General features: G+C 36.1%; 3 protein-coding genes across 3 annotated transcripts; 1 reads left to right on the forward strand and 2 right to left on the reverse strand.

Annotated features, from left to right (window-relative positions):
- Nucleotides 1-834: 834 nt before the first annotated feature.
- On the reverse strand, nucleotides 835-3,255 carry LOC122327435 (C-C chemokine receptor type 2-like). The gene is made up of 2 exons (XM_043222799.1): nucleotides 3,124-3,255; nucleotides 835-2,233 (listed from the first exon to the last, which is right to left on the reverse strand). The coding sequence occupies exons 1-2, from the start codon at nucleotides 3,149-3,151 to the stop codon at nucleotides 1,317-1,319; spliced, it is 945 nt and encodes a 314-aa protein (XP_043078734.1). The 5' UTR covers nucleotides 3,152-3,255; the 3' UTR covers nucleotides 835-1,316.
- Nucleotides 3,256-9,436: 6,181 nt separating this feature from the next.
- Nucleotides 9,437-14,706, reverse strand: LOC122327445. The gene is made up of 7 exons (XM_043222817.1): nucleotides 14,495-14,706; nucleotides 12,917-13,255; nucleotides 12,450-12,767; nucleotides 11,948-12,076; nucleotides 11,795-11,823; nucleotides 11,608-11,692; nucleotides 9,437-11,523 (listed from the first exon to the last, which is right to left on the reverse strand). The coding sequence occupies exons 1-6, from the start codon at nucleotides 14,553-14,555 to the stop codon at nucleotides 11,654-11,656; spliced, it is 915 nt and encodes a 304-aa protein (XP_043078752.1). The 5' UTR covers nucleotides 14,556-14,706; the 3' UTR covers nucleotides 9,437-11,523; nucleotides 11,608-11,653.
- A 2,582-nt stretch (nucleotides 14,707-17,288) lies between these two features.
- On the forward strand, nucleotides 17,289-19,115 carry LOC122328151 (SLAM family member 5-like). The gene is made up of 3 exons (XM_043223857.1): nucleotides 17,289-17,483; nucleotides 17,923-18,252; nucleotides 18,826-19,115. The coding sequence occupies exons 1-3, from the start codon at nucleotides 17,444-17,446 to the stop codon at nucleotides 19,113-19,115; spliced, it is 660 nt and encodes a 219-aa protein (XP_043079792.1). The 5' UTR covers nucleotides 17,289-17,443.

The following is a 19,115-nucleotide window of genomic DNA, read 5'->3' on the forward strand; positions in this document are numbered from 1 at the left end:
TTATCAATGATTCCTGCGTAACACCTCTTCTTTTTCACATTTATTCTCTGACTGAATGTGTATTCATTTTTTTCTCACTGTATGAACATGTTTTAGCTTAATGATGCACAAATAGCATACAGAAATGCAACTAAAATGTTATATGGTCCCATCATAATCTTACTCAAACCCACTTTGTGCAAAAGGGCGCACAGTGACGTGTTCTCAGAACATTCTTACAAGTTGAAATGGGGTGAAATCTCATTTTCTAAGAGGATTGTGTGTTGAAAATTAACAACTGCAAAGCTTTTGTGTTGTTTTTATACAAATATATGTACTATACTTTTTGTGGAGGACAATGTTTGAGTGTCTCTGCCACTTTTACGGTCTAGTGTTTTACGGTTCATGAGGTCAGACTATTCTATCGTAATTATTTAAAAATGCCTATAAACTTCGCGCCTGAAGCGTTAGAAATAGCAGGTACGCTGTTCACTACATTTTCTGCACTATTTACGCGATATATATAACAGAGAAACAATAAAGATCATCAATACAATTTTAACAATAGTTTTGAATACAGGATTTCAATATTAGGTTCATACTGTTTATTTTATTAAAATGATGCTTAACATTAAAAACCTTCAAAATGGGCTACGTTAAACATTTCTTTTGAATTGTGATGTCAAAAAGTCGCAGTTGAAAACATTTTAACCCTGATGCAAAAACTAACTAGTGATTAAATGTGATGCAAGTCTAAATTATGCTGTATCATTCACATATATCTAAAATATGACCGATATACATGCACATAGGATTTGCAACACCACCCAAATGTTTACGCAAAAGAAAGAAGGCTCTTGTAATGGTGTTTTATTGTTTTGGTGTCTTAGCTCCGTGACGCAGCATCATGCTATGGAAAGAGATTTAACATTTCTGCTACACGCTTGCAGTATTCGGCCGATCACGACGCACTGGATGGCTGGCCAATCACAGCACACCTCGCTTAGAACGATGCACAAATAGACCCGTTTCAGGAGGCGGGGTTTAGAGCAGAAACGGTAACGTACAGTAAGCTGAAAATTGTGTTTGTTGCACCTTAACACCAAATACACAACAATGTTCTTTTTAGCAACATTATATGACTCCTTTAACATTTATTAAAAAGGGGAAGACAGGGATAGTGCAAAAAATATTAAAAAGGAAGCTACACCGAATTAAATTACTTTTGAGGAGATAAGTTTGCTCTATGCAATCTGCTCTGAGGAATATACAGATTTCACGTGTTGAGACAAATTGGTGCACTGGTTAAGCAGAATGGAAACACCTCTTCTAGGACTTTAAAGAACTGCTCTTCTGAACTTCTGTCCGGCAAAAGCATAGATGATTGGGTTGAGGCAACAGTGACTTAAGGCGATCGTTTCCACCCATTGCATGGCAAGGCTTAAATTAATATGCCACTCACAAGAAAGCAAGTGGCCTTTACTCTGCAGGAATGTAAGAAACATGACAACGTTGTACGGAGTCCAGCAAAGAAAATAAACTGCCACCACAGCTAGGATGAGCCTAATGACTTTATGCCTTTTTTGCGATTGTATGCCGAGCAGAGTAGGGATGATTCGTGAATAGCAAAAGCCCATAATGATCAGAGGGAAAATCAAGCTCAGGAAGTTCATCTTGAGGTAAGTAAATGACATCCAGGCTGAATCTTCAGGAAAGTCATATCCGCATGATGTTTTGCTGCTCTTTTTCTCTTTGGCAAATATGATATTAGGGAGGGATGCAAACAGACTGAGAATCCATACAAGTAAGGCCAGAACGAAACCTTTTTTTATAGACCGATTTTTGGAAAAGCTGCTATGGGCATGGACGATGACAACGTAGCGATCCACCGTCATAAGGACCATGAAGAAGATGCTACCGTACAGGCCCAACATGAAGATACCTGTTATGGTATGACACATGAATTTGCCAAAGATCCACTCATCCATGGCACTGTGAGCCCAGAAAGGGAGCGACACAAGAAAGAGTAGATCGGATAGGGCCAGGTTGAAGAGGCACACATCGGTTATGTTGGATTTTTGACGGTATCTGATCAGGACCCACATTACCAGGAAATTTCCGATGAGGCCAATGATGAAAACAATGCTGTAGAGGGTGGGAAGGAAAACCTTGCTGAAGGCCTTTGTGTTGTTATTGTTGCATGGTGCATCTTGGACATATTGGTCATAGTAATCACTGTAGTCTGTTGTTGTAGCTTAAAGGGCAAACGAAGAAAACACACTGTTAGGTTATGTAATATATAATAAGGTCTCTTTATAATATATAAAGTACAATATGTTTGTAGTATATTATGAAGTCTTATCAAAACCATTTTCTTCAGGTTTCAAAGTAGACGCAAATAAAAACACTCCAAGTAGGATCTCGTCTTTTAGTTTGTGCTCTCCTGACATCTACTGGTCAGACTAGGCATGGTTTCTTTCATATGTTGTTAACTAATAACTCTGAGATCTCTAAATTTCTATATGACTTTAATCATGTTTTTCTATCATTCAGTTCACAAACACACACACACACAAAAGATAGTGATCATATTTTGTTCAACAGAAGAAGAAAAATGTATTTTGTAAAGAAAAAAAAAGAATCGTTGTGACAAAAACAACTAAAACAAATTAAAGTTCTACAATAGCCTATAGGTGGCCTATATTATTAATAAGAAATTCCATGAAGACAAACGCCAACAAAGTTGTCCATTGGATTTAGAAGTTTAGAAAATAACTGTCGCAACAAAGCTCAAGTAACACCATGTCTACACCGCAGACGACAGTTTGATTATAATCTATAAAACCTGTATGTTGTTGCCTTGCACAACGTCAAAATTGTACTGTTATTAATGTATTTGGGAGTCATTCTTAGCCTGCAAAGACGGCAAATAAATCGAGGCGGTGGGTGAAGTACACTTTAAGTGAAAGACATTGTCAATTCAACGGTTAGTGCAAGAGTTTGAAGGCGTTTGTTGGAAAACACTTTCACACTGCTCTGATAGTCCATGACACAACAAACGCTGATCAAGCATGTTCAGTCGGGTGAAAAACTCAAACACCACCAATATTATTAAATGTAATATAATTACTTCGAATAACATACCAGCCACAGATCCTGGGTCCTCTGTCATGTCTCTCGGTTATGCTGCATATGTAAAAATAGTTTGAAACCCTATCGGTCAAAAAGCTTTACAAATACAGGAGGGGTTCCCTGAACCTCCCAGGGGCGGGTCTTAAACTTGAATATATGTTATTTAAAAAGTTAATCTGGACCTGGATCTCTATTCGATACACAATATATTACATTTTGCGATCTCTGTCTGAAATAAGTTAAAGTTACATAATTCACTACCTCAGAAATGGGCTGTACAGCTGACATGAGCAGGTCAATAAATGGGAGAGAGATTCTGTCACTCTACAAACTGGATTTTAATAATATCATATGAGAAGGCAGACATAATGGAATAAAATGCTATTTTAATGACATTCACATGGCAGAACGCTATGGATCTTTGAGTACTGAAGCTGAACAATCACACAGTTGATCTCACCATCAGGACTTTATAAACTACAGATCAACACCAGACAACACTGCATTCTGAAAATGTTCAATGCATTGTTGTGTAAGTGAAGCTACTTTTTTGTGATTCAAAAAGAGAGCATAACTAGAAATCAGTGATAGCATTTACATCACTAATCCAAAACACAAATATTAGAGTGTGTGCTGGCCAATCAGAGCACATCTCGCTTTTTTAGAAGGATGAACTTTGTACAAATCGACCCGATTCAGGAGGCGGAGCTTAGAGGAGAAACAATGTACAGTATACGAAAAATGTGTTTTTTGCACCTTTACTTCCAAATCCACCAAACAGCGCAATTTATCAGATGTATCAATACCATAAGGTGCACATATTAGTCAAAGCTATTGCCAGTAACATTAATGCCTGTATTTAACATCACAGGTTCAGAACCGTCTTAAGATATAGCAGAGATAAACTGCATGATTCTTCTGTTCTGCTGTTTGTGGCTGCTGTTGTTGGTGTGATGTTTCCATTAGTGCACATACTATTCTTCACAGAACAGATCACAAAAAGAACCACCTTGATTTTTGGCAAATAAGTGATATTACTTCAATAGATAATAGAAGAGTTTGATATGGAAAAAGCTGTTAGCATACTAAATTGTCCAACCAAGGTACCTTAAAACAAGGTTTCTTTCACATGTCTAAGGCTTGCACAGATCGGCGGGAGACCTCGATCAGGCGAAAGGGATTTCCCCTCTGAGAAAACTCCTAGGTTTTGAGCCAGCACTGTAGGGGTCTCATGTACAGCAGGCCAAACGGTATCACGTTGGATGCAGCTGCCATCAGACCCAGCACCCTCTGAAACTGCTTTACAGTGAGTGACAAGCCTTCTCTCACCCTCTTGACTGAGTTGAGAAAAGACTCGATACGAGCAGGGGACATTCGTGCCAGCATCGTGGTCGAATCCCACACCACGCCTTGATAAGTGGTAAGTGACATTCTTCTTGGCAACCACAAACGTTTGAAGTGATCTAGAACAACCTCTCAAATGTCTGATCACTTTGCTCTCTGACTGAGCCAGTCGTCGATGTAGTTTAGGACGCGAACACCCTGAAGCTGCAGCGGTGCTAGGGCTACATGTACTACTTTCGTGAACGTTCGGGGCGAAAGTGCTAGGTCGAAAGAAATAACTCTATATCGATACGCTTTGCCCCCAAGAGCAAACCTCAGGAACTTCCTGTGAGAAGGAAGGATAGACACGTGGAAGTACCTGATTTGTGACACGACTTGCCTTAGTGTGAGCATCTTGAACTACAGCTGACTGACTAAGCGGTTCAATAACCTGAGGGCCTCAGCCCTCCATCCCTCTTGTGAACTATGAAGTACCCCCTTTGAAGGACTCCCTTTCATGAGGAGGAACCCACTCGATGGCCTCCTTCCTTAAGAGAGTTACTACTTCTCCTTCCTTCGGCATCGCCCTGTAACTGTTCATTTAGACCCACCACAGTCCTAGTAATCACTGGTGGGAAAATAAACACGTACGAGAATGGTTGCGCCCACAATTTGCACACCTCAGCATGAAAATCAGGGGAAAACGGCAGGCTCCGCTGTGAAGATGGACGCAAAAAACGCTCATTGAGCTTGCTTTTCTGCAGCTCTGCTTGTTTCTCAGCGGGCCAATCGATATTTAATCTAGCTATGGTGGTCACGCAGAAGGCGTTCCCAATGCATCTCTGGACACAGTTCGAGTTCCCGGAAAAGAACATTAATACTAGAAATTTTTTTTGTTACAAACCCATTGATTAGTTGATGACGCTGCAAACAGTTACTATATAATGCATAACAAATATTTATGGTAATGATATGTGTTATAGTCCACCTTGACCTGTGAATAGAACAAAAAAGTAGTACACATACATATGAGAGCAGTGACCTTGTGAGGATCCAGTTGGTCTGACCACTCAGATTTCCCGTAAGAGTACATCTTGCTAGTTTCCCTTTTCCAAACTATTAGAGTGGCCAGTTCTTGAGTAAGAGGACAATCTAATGATCTCTGTCTTTCATACTACCTCTTTCACATCTGTATCAGCAAGGGATATCTGGGTAAAACAAGAAACAATCAGCATTATAAACAGTTTATATTTCAAACAAACTGCCAAAGACCCGGTAAACAAAGCGAGGAGCAGATATGATGACTAACCTGATATTCATATCCTCACGTTTTTCTTTTTCGTTTGAAACTTATACTTGCATATGCTTTTTAAAATCAGTGTTTTTTAGAGCAAAGACTGAGTGTTGGAAAGTCAAAGGCAACGAGAAGGTAATTTAGTATTCACATTGACTTAATGGGTTTTAGCGTTCTTTCACGTCACGATATCCAAGAATGCGATGTTTGATGTATTGTGCCACCATTTTTGATTCATACTGTATTGGAATTAATAACATATTCAATTTCAATTTGCCTTCATGCTATAGAAGAATATACATTCATATTCTGAAAGTTCTAGTAGGCTTCCATTCTATGAAGTAGTACGGGTTTAATACAGTATATTTAGTGTAGTGTGCCATCTAGTGCCATAATCGAGAATATTCCAAAGGTTTAGTGCATTATAGTTTCAAAATCACACTTCAGTTGTAAACACACACAACGAAACACTCACATCGTGACTTATTACTAGCTTGGTTAATCTTAAAAAGTAATTATTGCCAAACATTATGTTTTAAATGAGAGGAATATACAAAGTTCCCTTCAATCACCAGCATTAATAACACAATAACACCAGAAAATAATGCTCTTTCAGCATCTAGAGATAGACCCAGAGTTGTTAGCCATTATTACACGATTTCTGTCGGATTCGATAAGATACGTAAACTTAAAAAGTCAAACAAACTTACAATTGTGTCATTATGAGATCATGTTTTATTGAAAGTCTTTTGCGGATTAAGGCACTTTAGAGGCAAAACGTAAATGTACGAAAATACTGCATTCAAATATTATGCCTCACAATAAAATCTACATGAATACACAAAGATTATAGAAGCTTGTTTTTAGAAAAATGTGGAATTGGTTTATTAACCAAGTCTTTAACCTTTCTCAGTTCAGTACCTGTGTGTTTTTTGATTGATGGCTGCCTCAAACACCCTTCTGAATATTTATGCACATATTCTGCGAAGAGCACGTTTGTGTAAACATGCCCGAATCTGGTGTTATAATGGAAATATCTTTCCTATAACGTTCATCCTCTTCTTTAGGGTCTTATCTGCACGCCATTTAAAGAATCAAAACAGTAAAGAAATGTTGATGTCTCTGTGGATGAGTAGTCATCGATTCAAGCATCATTCTGATGCACCCCCTAAAAAAAAAACATGTTTGAGAATTACAGATATGGCAGTAGTATAACCCGAATGCCGTAATGTCTAAAGCATGATGTTTTAGTGAAAAGTTAAGTTTAAGCAGTCCATCCAAATGCCAGTTCATAATTGTGTGTAGAGATTTAGTTAGTCACCTGATCAGTGTACTGTATCCTGATACCTGTACAACAATGAACACACATTCGTTTGGTTACTAGACTAAAAATGCACATCTCTTATTTGAAGGAGCTGTATGGGGTACTTGCCATTCTGTCCTTCTCGTGCAATTCTTCTGTGGCAGAAGTAAATCACACAAGCACTTATTCCTCCGATCCCCAGCATAACAACAACAACGCTAATAACAATGGGAGCAATGAGGCCAGCAAACACTCCAACATATATCGAATGTGAAGACTGTCCCGAAGCTGCAATGAAAGACAGCCATTATAGTCACTATATACAGATAATCAAGCTGGAGGACAGGCCTCACATTTCAGTCAAACAGCCTAAAAAGTAGGCCCTACTTTCACTGTGTTAAATACATAACGGGCATTATTTTTATCTGATCATGTAAAAAGTAAATAACCGTAACTTCAGGAGAAAACGATTACACTGGATACTGTGGGTAAATACTCTGTATTTTAGGTTTACGCAAAATTAGCTTTAGGTTTCCCAGCTTTAAATACAAATTAAAGCATTCATGTGCAATTAAACCATAGCTTGTGAAAGCAGCATAAATTGTAAAGGAATATGGCCCAAAGCAAGAAACAGACCACCCAAAACAAGCCCCAACTTGTCTTTCAACACACTCTCTCTCTCTCTTTTTTCACATTTAATTAGCAATTTTCTTACAGAAACAGTAACATGAACTTCTGTCTTTTTGTTCCAAAAAAGTTAAATTTGCTTTAGACGTCATTGTTGATCGAAAGAGAGATAACAAATCAAATGTCTTTACCGTGGTCGAGTGAAAACAAGATCACCGTGAGAAAAATAAAGAGAAGCTTCATCTTCACAGCTTTTTTTTTTCCTCAGACAAATGAATATTGATTATAAGTGCTCTCGCGCTTCAGACGCAGTTGTTTTGCTAATCAAAGTGAAAGTATTAAGCTGGAGCCCGGACCAGTTTCAACAAATCAAAATATCTTGTGCAACACGCGCATGCAAAAAAAGATAGTTGATCTACGAACAGGTTCTGCATGAAAATGTGGAGTTAGCAATGAGTGTCAGTGTTTAAAAAACCTTCCGAATGAAATCTGATCTGATTTAATGTGGAAAGACACTGATTGGAAACGACAAATTGTTATGTTCCCATTTGCAGAATAAAACAGAATAAAACAGAATAATTAATGACTTTACATAAGAAAAAGTACTAATTTTAAAAATGGTTTGGACAGGAATCTTCAAGTTAGTGTTTTATGCCGTTATCCACCACCGGATCTTCATCACTAGATCTTCTCATTACCAACACTCTTCAGTTCAATCCTGTCCTTACTTTGAAGAGCGAGAAGGTGTTCTTTGTTACCATTCTCCTAAAAGAATGTCAATTGTTATCAATCATAAAAACATTCGAATAACGGTAAGCTCAAACAACACTTCATACCACTCAGATCAGAATCTTTGTAAATTCATAGATGTTGGGCTGATATCTGTAACGAGGACGCTGAGGCAGAGCTGCAAACCATTTGCGGGAAGTTTGAGGGTTGAGACGACAATCATAAACAGGTAGGCAGACAAAACAGAAGGCCAAATCCAACAAACAGAAGGCCAAATCCAACAAACGAGAAATACATACCTCCATAAATAACATGCTTTCATTTTACATTTTTACTCATTTAGCAGAAGTGTGTACTGCTATCATATGGATATTTTATTGCACAAATGCATCAACCTCACTTCTGGAGGCCTTTATTAACTCCTCGTAGTCACGTGGAACATGTTTTTATGATGATGGAAGGACTTTGTGTCGCTTCAAAATCATTATTTGCTTCTTCATTAGAAAGCTTGCTCATGAAAGTGTTTGTATAGTATTAGTAGAATAGAAGAGCTATAATAAAGTGTACTTTATATATTACCGATTGAACAAATGTATATTTACCCAACATGTGTATTATGATTTTGGGGACTACATTCACTTTCTATAATGGCATTTGACAACAATACTTAATCGTACTCAGTTGATGCATGTTTTCTAAGGAATGCTTTCTTTTCTCGTCTTTTAAAGAAAGGCAAATTATGCACTTAAAGAGCTCTCTTGGCCATTTTGAAAAGCACAAAAATACTACTATCTCCATTGAAGCCAGTCAGTTGAGTTTGTGTCAAAACCTCATAGAGTGTTTTTTAGTTAAATTCATTTTTCTGGTTGATTTACAAAGGTTTTGCATGAAAATGTGGTTTTACTGCTATTTTGTAGTTCATGTTAGTCTGTGAAACATCTTAAGACAGAATTGGTTCCTATAACTAAGGTTTGGTTGAGCACCTACTTTAGCTTGAGTAAAGGTCAAAGGTTGTGCTGAACACGACACAAAGATCACAGGAGTCGGTGTAAGGTGAAATCAGTTATTTCATATTATAATCTCTAAAATCATGACAAACATTTCAGCGCTTATGTCAGGTCTGTTTTTATTGCTATCCATCTGTAAGAAAATGCAGAGGCTCAAAGTGTAAGGCACCATTTCCTTGGCTAAAACAATGTTTAAGAAAAAGAAATTGTGCTCAATATTGTGATCAAAAGGCACTAAATGATCATCTCTCACAGAGCATGCATTACAGGCTTTTGAGATGTTTGTTACAGTACTTTAGCTCTGACAGAGCAATTTGTTCTACAAAATTTTCAAAAACAGGCACTATGACAGTATTTATTAATCCCACAACAATCCTCAGAAAGAGTATCCAGAAGACAGTTGAGGGTTTTCTTTTTGAACAGATGACAAAAAACAAATAATAAAAACAAATAATAGAAAATGACAAAAAAAAACCACTGCTCAACATTTTAAAAATAGAAATTTACAAGAAAAGAAATAGATCATGTGATCATAACATGTCTTCATCTCCCTCCTCACATGAACCTATTAGGCATCTCAAATGACAGGATGTAATACTTTACAGCATGTTTGATATGAATTAACTACTTAATTACTATTAAGTACTTTTAATAAATTGGATAAACCCATTTGTGAACTGTGTATTCAGATGTTGAGCACCAGTGCACATCATAAACGGCAGGCAGTACCAGTCATGATCCAATATTAAACAATACATTATAAAACTCATATTTGGTATTTAGCTCCTTCTACCAATGTGCATTTATTGCATTTCTTAGAGGTTGAGTTAGAGTAAGACATGGTGAGAAATCATGGATTGGCCATATCTATAATCTTCTATCTGTGAAATGACATCCACTAGCCCAAATACCCATCTTGAGAACATAGTTCTGTTTACAGCCAGTTATAAATAAATGTAAACATAACATTTGACATTTCATGATAGGTACAGGTAAAAAAAAAAATCTAAGTAACTGGGCTGATGGCTTGAATGCAAAACGTTCCTGTAAACACTTTCAATAAGACTGAGAAGGGTAGTACAGAACTGAAATCATCTCAGCCACAGTTTTAATAAAACATTTAAACACTTAAAGCTTAATTATCTTCTCAGAAAGCGGAGATGATGTTTATGTGTAAGTACACACATAAAGGGGTTTCAATGCCATTGTGTAAGTGGTTCCATAAATAACCTTTAACATCTGAAGAACCTTTCTGTTTCACAAAAAGTCTGTGGCAAAAGCTATATAAAAGGTACAAATAAAGATGGAGGACCTTTGAATAAATGGCTCTTTGTACAAACAAAAATGATTCTTCACTCTGTTGTTCTTGTACGCCATCATAGTAGTGCTGGGCGGTATAAACAAAACTTTACATCACAATATTTTTCAAAATTACGCTAGTTTTACGGTATGTGACTTTTTTTGACTATGTCAAGCACATTTTCTACAGATAGAAAGAGCAAATATTGCAGTAGATTGACTTAGAAGGCCATGTTTTACTGTAACGACGAGTTAATATTGTAAATAAATTTCACATTAAACAGTAACTAAACATAACATGTTCATCAGCAACATGAATTCTATGAAAAAAGCCACTAAATCTAGTCGTGAAGTTGCGCTCGTGTGAGAGACGCAGGAGCCGATGGATATTTGTGACTGGGTTAACGTTCAGTTCCACAACTTTCACGCTTAGTAACACAAAGCCGTTCACTAATCACAGTGCGACAGTGAAAGAGATCCTCTCAAAACAGCTGCTATAATTTGAAACTGCGTATCATAATAAAAATATTCAGTACGAACTGGTATTCCGCCCAGAACTACGTCATAGTTTGATAAACTCAGCGATTGGAAACTGACAAAATGTTTTGTTCCCTTTTGCCCAAAAACTCAATTAATTACTTTACATAAGAAAACTACTCATTTTAAAAATGGAATCTTCAAGTTAGTTTGGACAGAAATCTTCAAGTTAGTGTTTTATCCCTTTATCCACCACCGGATCTTCCTCACTAGATCTTCTCATTACCAACACTCTTCAGTTCAATCCTGTCCTTACTTTGAAGAGTGAGAAGGTGTTCTTTGTTACCAGTCTCCTAAAAGAAAGAAACCAGATTCACAGAAGGTGAAAGAAACAATTAGGATCGATGATTCAGTTACACACAAAAAGGTCTTCTTACATCTGATGTTTGTTCGATGTCAGAACTCTTGTTCAAAACGTGTTCTTCACACATGTGTGGTGGTCTCTTCAGTGTCAACTATTATCTATCATAAAAACATGAATAATGGTAAGCTCAAACAACACTTAATAATCACCACTCAGATCAGAATCTTTATAAATTCATAGATGTTGTGTTGATATCTCACCTCATTGAGCTTGATCTGCTCCCTGGTGTCTGTTTCAACAATAAAATTATTTAAGATTACACTTTGGTCAAATAAATAAAAGACACCCTATGATTTTTAAATATTATTTTTGTATATTATGTTTATGTCTACAAGAGTAGCTGCAATACTTACCTCTTATTTTTTTTTTAATATAACAGTAAATCCCAGCAGCGACGAGCAGAACACCAACAGCAATGAGAATAATAATAGCATCGGTTTTTCCTCCAGCAGGAGATGAAGGTGGACCTGAATCTCGATCAGCTAAAAACACAGTCTTTATTAATAAAGATCGTCTGAAAAAAAAAAAATCCATCCATACATTTGACTGATGTTTACACCTTTCTATTTATAATAAACAACAATAACAAAGTTATTTGAAAATGGCTCCATCTGGTGGGTTTACTAAAATAGTGTTTTTCACAGGAAAATCTAATATCGATCTATATATTTTTTTTAAATTAACAATATACTTCAAACTTGTAAAACTCTGACAACTCTGTCAAGATGTTCATTATAAGCTTAACGATGAAGACAGATGATCAAAAACTTAACCATTTATTGAGAAAGTATTTCACAGTGTTTTAGTTTCACTAAAACTGCTCAAAAAGGCACTGAATTACTAAAAGATGCTCACCATCAACACTGAGAGTGAAGTTCCTGCTGATAATGACTCTGCTGCTGTTGATCCGTTGATGATATTCTCCAGAGTCTGTAGTCTTGATGTTCATGATGGTCAGAGATCCAGTCTGATGATCCAGCTCCAGTCTGTCTCCGAATCTGTCTTTACACTCATCATCTGAACAGATCTTACTCTGATCTCCAGTGATTTCAGCGATGAGAACTTCATTAAAATACCATCTCAGTAAATCACTACGGTTTATTACCCCGGAGTATAAAGTGATATTATCTCCCTTTTTCTTCATTTGATCTCGTTCAGCAGCAGCAGAGACATCTAAAACAAACGTTTAAAAGTAAATGTGTTTTGTGAATTAATACACAGGTACAAATAATAAACACTTCTGAATGTCTACAAAATATTACTGAACATATGACTGATGTGATTTAAATGTACAAGATTTGCTTTTAAACATAATGACTCACTATGGATAAAAAACTTGAAGGTCTGGTCATTCTCGCCATTGGTTTTACTGCGGATCAGTAGTGTATAAAGTCCAGAGTCTGTAGTCTTGATGTTCGTGATGGTCAGAGATCCGGTCTGATCATCCAGCTTCAGTCTGTCTCTGAATCTCTCAGTGTCTTTATTACACTGAACATCTGTACAGATCTTACTCTGATCTCCAGTGATTTCAGTGATGAGATTGTCATTAAAATACCATCTAATTCTACCTTGTTGATTTGTCTCAACACGGGTTTGGAAAGAGACTGAATCTCTCTCCATCACAAACACTGATACTCCTTCTGTACCATCACTGAAAACACCTGAAAAAGAAAGGAACAGTTGCAGGTTTTAGAATAAACAGTTTTGCCAACAATAAATTATTTTATGATTTTCACTCATTAAAATTGTTTTGTTTTCCACCACTTTAAGGTACAATATCATTTTATCATACTTCTATTGTTTGAATCTCCTCCATAAAAAACATGCTTTCATTTACATTTTTACTCATTTTGCAAAAGTGTGTACTGCTATCATATGGATATAAATATGGATATATTAATTAGACAAATGCATTAATTGACTTCCGGAGGCCTTTATTATCTCCTCGTAGCCACTTAGACCATATTTGTTGTTATGATGGATGGAAGTTAAAAATCAAGTTAAAAATGCAGTCGCTTGAAAGCCCTAAAACAAACATTTACTTACTAAATTTCACTTTATTTTGATGGTCCTTTTAACGCATAAATCTTGTCAAAGTAACATTGCACCTGTGTGTCGACTAACTCTCATGAGACTATTAGTAGAATAGTAGGGTTAGATACTTTCAGAGTTGTTTCAGTCATTGTTGGGAGGCCATCACAATAAAAATGTTATTTATTATAAGCATATACTGTATTAAGCAATACTCCTACAACATTACAAGTCAATAGAATGTTCAAAAGAGACCAACAAAATAAAGTGTTACCAAATGAACAGATGTACATTTACCTAACGTGTGTATTATGATTTTGGGGACTGCATTTACTTTCAATAATTAAATGAAACTTTGACAACAATCCTTTACTCAATTAATGCATATAGTTTTTTTTTTTTTAATGTTATTTGAGGAACGCTTTCTGTTGTCGTCTTTTCTCCAATACTCAAGTTCTCTGATTGTTGCAAGTAACCCCCATACCAACCCCCTCTAAAAACTCCAACCCCACCCCACATTTACTCGGTCGACGACTACTTTCACTTTTAAAAAACTGCGTCAAACATTGGTATTTTGTTGTTATCCTCGACAAACAGCGACATTTTACCACATAAATACACAGTCAAACATCTTAAAGCAAAGTCACAGTCAAGCAAATCACATACTTTTCAATAGAAATTATGTATTTGCGTCGAAAAACTGCACCGGCAGGAAACTAGACACCAGACACTTCTATCCTACAGCTTTCTTTACTCTCAAAGCGTTTAGTCCATGTTTGGGACTGTGTTTTAACTCAAGACATGATTCTTGTTGATGCTAATAGTGGTTAACATTGTCAATAAAAGCGAAATTATCACAAATGTCTTACCTCGGTAATGTAAACAACGCAACGATAAGAGCAAAATAAAGAAACTATCCGTTTTTAGCATTGTTTGCTTTAAAAAAAAAAAACACCCGAATGAATGGTTTTATACAAAAAGGTGTTTATTCTTCTACTACTTCTTCTCGTGGTATGTTATAACGGCGGCGCAAACAACTTTCAAGATGGAGGTCGTCAGCTGAGGAGGAAGCAGAAGTGAGAAGTCTAGAAAATGACCGCACCTCGCGCTTTCCGTATTTCGCTCAAGGTTAGGAGCGTTTTTTTTCTGCGGAAGAGAGCAGACGAGAGTTTTAGCTCTCCCGATTTTTTTTTTTTTTTTTTTGTCAAGTAATTTTTTACTAAAATGAAAGTTATGTGGTTAGAGAGAATTTATTGAGTGAAGAATCGAATTGTACGAGAATAAGTAGTTAAACAGATTTACAACACGTGACACAGTTGAGAAGCATATTTTCTTTAGATATTGGTATTTTCTACCATATGGATACGCGACAAAAGATGTGTCTACTTTGGGTAAAAAAAACTAATGGTGATTTTGTGACCTTGTATTCAAGGTCAGGTATTTTTTCTCCCTTTTTTTCTTCAGAAAAAAAAAATTACATATATTTTTATTTTTTCTCCTTATTAGATATCATCGTTGTCTCATCGAGTGAACTGCTGTGTTGGACAGATGCTTATTGGATTGAAATTTCTGCATAGTTTGTGGCTGATTTGGATCATAGGAAATTGAATTTGCAGCACATTCACCGGTTTCATGTGTGAATCTCTTTATAATTCATTGTTTTTCCTTTTTGAGTATTCGAGCTAAAGAGAAGAAATCTAATTAGAAAAGTGTAAAAGAAAAGCATTGATTAAGAGATTTAAACGAGTCGTTTCATTTGAATTTGTTTATTTGTGTTGCTTTTGTTTTCTTTTTCTTTCGTTCTAGAAGAGAACCGAATTTATTAGAAGTTAATCCATTTAATTTGTTAACTTTGACAGAAGGGTGATTGTATTTACCTATTTAGTCCACTGAGTACACTTGAAACCTGCGAGAAAGAAAAAAAACCCAAAAAGCATTACTTTCGAAATTCAGTTTGTTTATTTGGGTTGAGTAGTGCATTGTATATTACTTTTCCATATTGAGATCTAACACTTTTCCAAAGAAGATTAATACATTCAGTCCAACGTAATGCGTGGGGTGTGGTTCATTGTTGTTGTGACATCCTTAAGTTCGTCTGCAGAGAATAGTCTTCTGATTAATCTGGCCATACACAGAATTTCTTCTTGTCTGAGTCAAATAGAGAGAGAGGCTACAATAACCTGAAAGTTACCTCACTTACTCTTAAACATACCCGAGTAGGTCACAAACTGCTTTCTGGAACAGCCCCCCTTCATGTAGTTTACCCTTATTATCTAGTTAATCTTTTTAATCTTTAAGTCTTTCAGCAGTTTATTTTCTACAGTACATTATAACATGTTCAACTGTTTCATCAGTGTCACGTGCCACACATAGACCTGTTGAATGCTTAATAAATGCACTTTACTGTTCAATTAAACTAAAGGACAGTATACTTTTAGTCTTCTCAGAAACTGGCTTTATGTGCTTCTCAGAAGTATACTTAGTCTTCTGCTTGTGCTCCTAAAATCTGTGTTTTCATCGTTATAAAGGTAGGGGGCGCTAGTACACATCTACTTGACCGAATTTCCCAAAAAACCCTACAAGTTTGCAAATGACACCACAGTCACTGGCCTCAAGTCTGCTCACAGACGAGATCGAGCAGCTGTCTGTCCTCTTTCCACTCGTCAATTCTCATTTCTTAAGCTTAAAGTTGATTGGTTTCCAGGCGGGACCCTATGAAGTCAGTCAATGATGTAACATCTCCATTTCCTACTTAATGTATGTATTCACAGTTTAGGGTTGGAGCTTAACTTAACTTAAGAGACTTAAGAGAATTCCCTCTCCAGGGAAACATTTGATGAACCATGACATACACTACCTCACAAATAGTTGTTTTTGTTGACAGGAATAGCTGCTCTGTTCTCACACGTTCTGATTTTGCTGATTTCTATGGGTTCGGAACAACATTTTAAATCCAAAACTTTGCTCTTGGCCATATCTCTAGACCTAAACCTAACCTTACCCACGAGTAAGGCCTAAAATCTGATTTAATGACACTGATGTAGAAGCACCAAACAAGATCTCAATGTGGATTTTAGCATCAATTATATTATATATAATTGATGGAGAGATGGTTGAAAGGTGGGAGCATTTAAGATACCTTGGCCTTACATTAAATAATTCAGTCAGCACACTTATAACATTTTTAGCATATTCATAAAACCTCTTCAACTAAAACAGAATCGGGCCAGTGGCCAAATACAAGATGTTTATCCATCTTACAGATCAAGCCATGTTTCTATAGAAATAAAACCACAGCAGGTTTCAGTTTGACACATTCAACTGATCATTTCACACCTCAGTGATGCTAGCAACGAGAGATAGCAGATGGTTTTAACTTTTCGGTTTTGTCTTTCCATACACTATACTTTATATACAGGTAATTTATATACACACACACACACAACATCTCTATCTATACATCTATGATCCATCTATGTCTAACTAATAAGTGTCTTATGTATTATAGATCTATCTCTATCTCTATATCTATATATTTAATGTTGGAAACATACTTCTTTCATCTTAACTAATAAGCGTCTTATGTATTATAGATCATATATATAAATATAGATATAGTTAAGATGAAAGAAGTATGTTTCCAACATTAAATCTGTTAAAGTCTTTCTAAGAGTCAGAAGGACGTTGTATGTAACTATAAAATGTGTTCAGATGGTGTGAGTGAGGAGGGCTGAACTCTGTCGGGGGAGGACTCACGCCAGCAATTGATTTCAGCAGATAGTCCTTTTAGGTCAGTTTTGACCGAACAACTGTAGAAAATGTTTCTTTTGTTCTGTTTGTGCTGGTGGACTCTTACTGGTAAGTTAAAAAGCATGCTTTATTACATTTATTTAAAAAAGATAAATACGGCAAGATTTCACATGCTATTATCTCTGATAGGTCCAATCTATCTCTCAGTGATATGTGGTCTGCTTTTTTTTAGTCAGAGTTTTAAAATTGTGACTTATAGGCATCAGAATGTATTAAAATGTTTAGAGTCAATAAAAAATAAATGATGTAATATACATTTCTAATGTGAATAAACTCAACCAGTGGAGATTCAGGAAGTGAGACGTTTTTTTCAAATGTCTTGCACATAAAAATGTTAAAAAAATCTCAAAAATATTACAAATAAATCAATACAAAAAAGTAATACAAAAAACAGCAAAAATATAAATATTATATTTATTAAAATAGCCGCTGACATCAGGCTTTGTAACCCAACAGAAATCTAAATCTGTTTCTATATGTTTTTCAGCCGAGTCTGGCAGTAAAACAAATGAAATACAGTCAGTGTCTGTGATGGAGGAAGATTCTGTAACTTTACACACTTTTGTTACGAAAATACACGAAGACGATGACATACAGTGGATATTCGGAGCCAAAATCATCGCTAAAATTAGCATTGAGAAACAAAACCTTTCTACATTTTATAGCCTTGATGAGAGATTCAGAGACAGACTGAAGCTGGACGATCAAACTGGATCTCTGACCATCATGAACATCTCAACTCTACACGCTGGAGTTTATCAGCTAAAGATAAATGCAGCTAAACTGTCATCAAAAACATTCAGCGTTTCTGTCTACTGTGAGTAGATCAACTGTTTTAATCATTCGTATATTAAGAATTAACCTCAATTTACATTTGTGGGTTTTGAGAAGACTACAAATAAATACTGACTTGTCCCGTCGTTACAGTCGATGTCAGCATGAACGATATTTAGAAGGAAGCTTTATGAAAGCACAAATAATTCCTGCTTATTTTAATTTTTTTTTTTACAGTAATTTCTTGGCATTGTCATGGCAAACTTTAACATGATTTTAGAGTAAAAATTTAGTTTATTTGTAACGTTTATATTCTTCATCTTGTTGCTACAGTATAAAACTGAGTATTTTAACATTTGCAGCTCAGCCCAGCAGTGCCTCATTGTAACCCAGATTTTCAGTTATATTTGGATTTTTTTTAATTTTGTAGCCCACATTATGTTAAATATGCATTAGAATGAGCGGAACCTACAATGAATATTTAAATATTTGCATATTGAATTTAATCATTTTATGTTGTAAGATGAATGAAACACTCACTATTCGTCAACTAAAAATAAGACCGATGTTGAGGTTTATCCATGTTTCTGTTAATAATGCACTCGTATTTTTTTAGCTCCTTTGCCCACTCCTGACCTTACCAGAGATTGTGCATCATCTTCATCATCTTGTTCGTTGTTGTGTTCGGCGGTGAACGTGGGTCATGTGACTCTCTCCTGGTACAAAGGAAACAGTTTATTGTCCAGCATCAGTGTGTCTGATCTCAGCATCAGTCTCTCTCTACCTCTGGAGGTGGAATATCAGGATAAAAACACCTACAGCTGTGTGATCAACAACCCCATCAGAAACCAGACCAAACATCTGAACATCAGTCAGCTCTGTCAGCCATGTTCAGGTCAGAGTTGA

The sequence above is a fragment of the Puntigrus tetrazona genome, chromosome 22 (genome assembly GCF_018831695.1).
Source record: "Puntigrus tetrazona isolate hp1 chromosome 22, ASM1883169v1, whole genome shotgun sequence".
Classification (NCBI taxonomy): domain Eukaryota; kingdom Metazoa; phylum Chordata; class Actinopteri; order Cypriniformes; family Cyprinidae; genus Puntigrus; species Puntigrus tetrazona.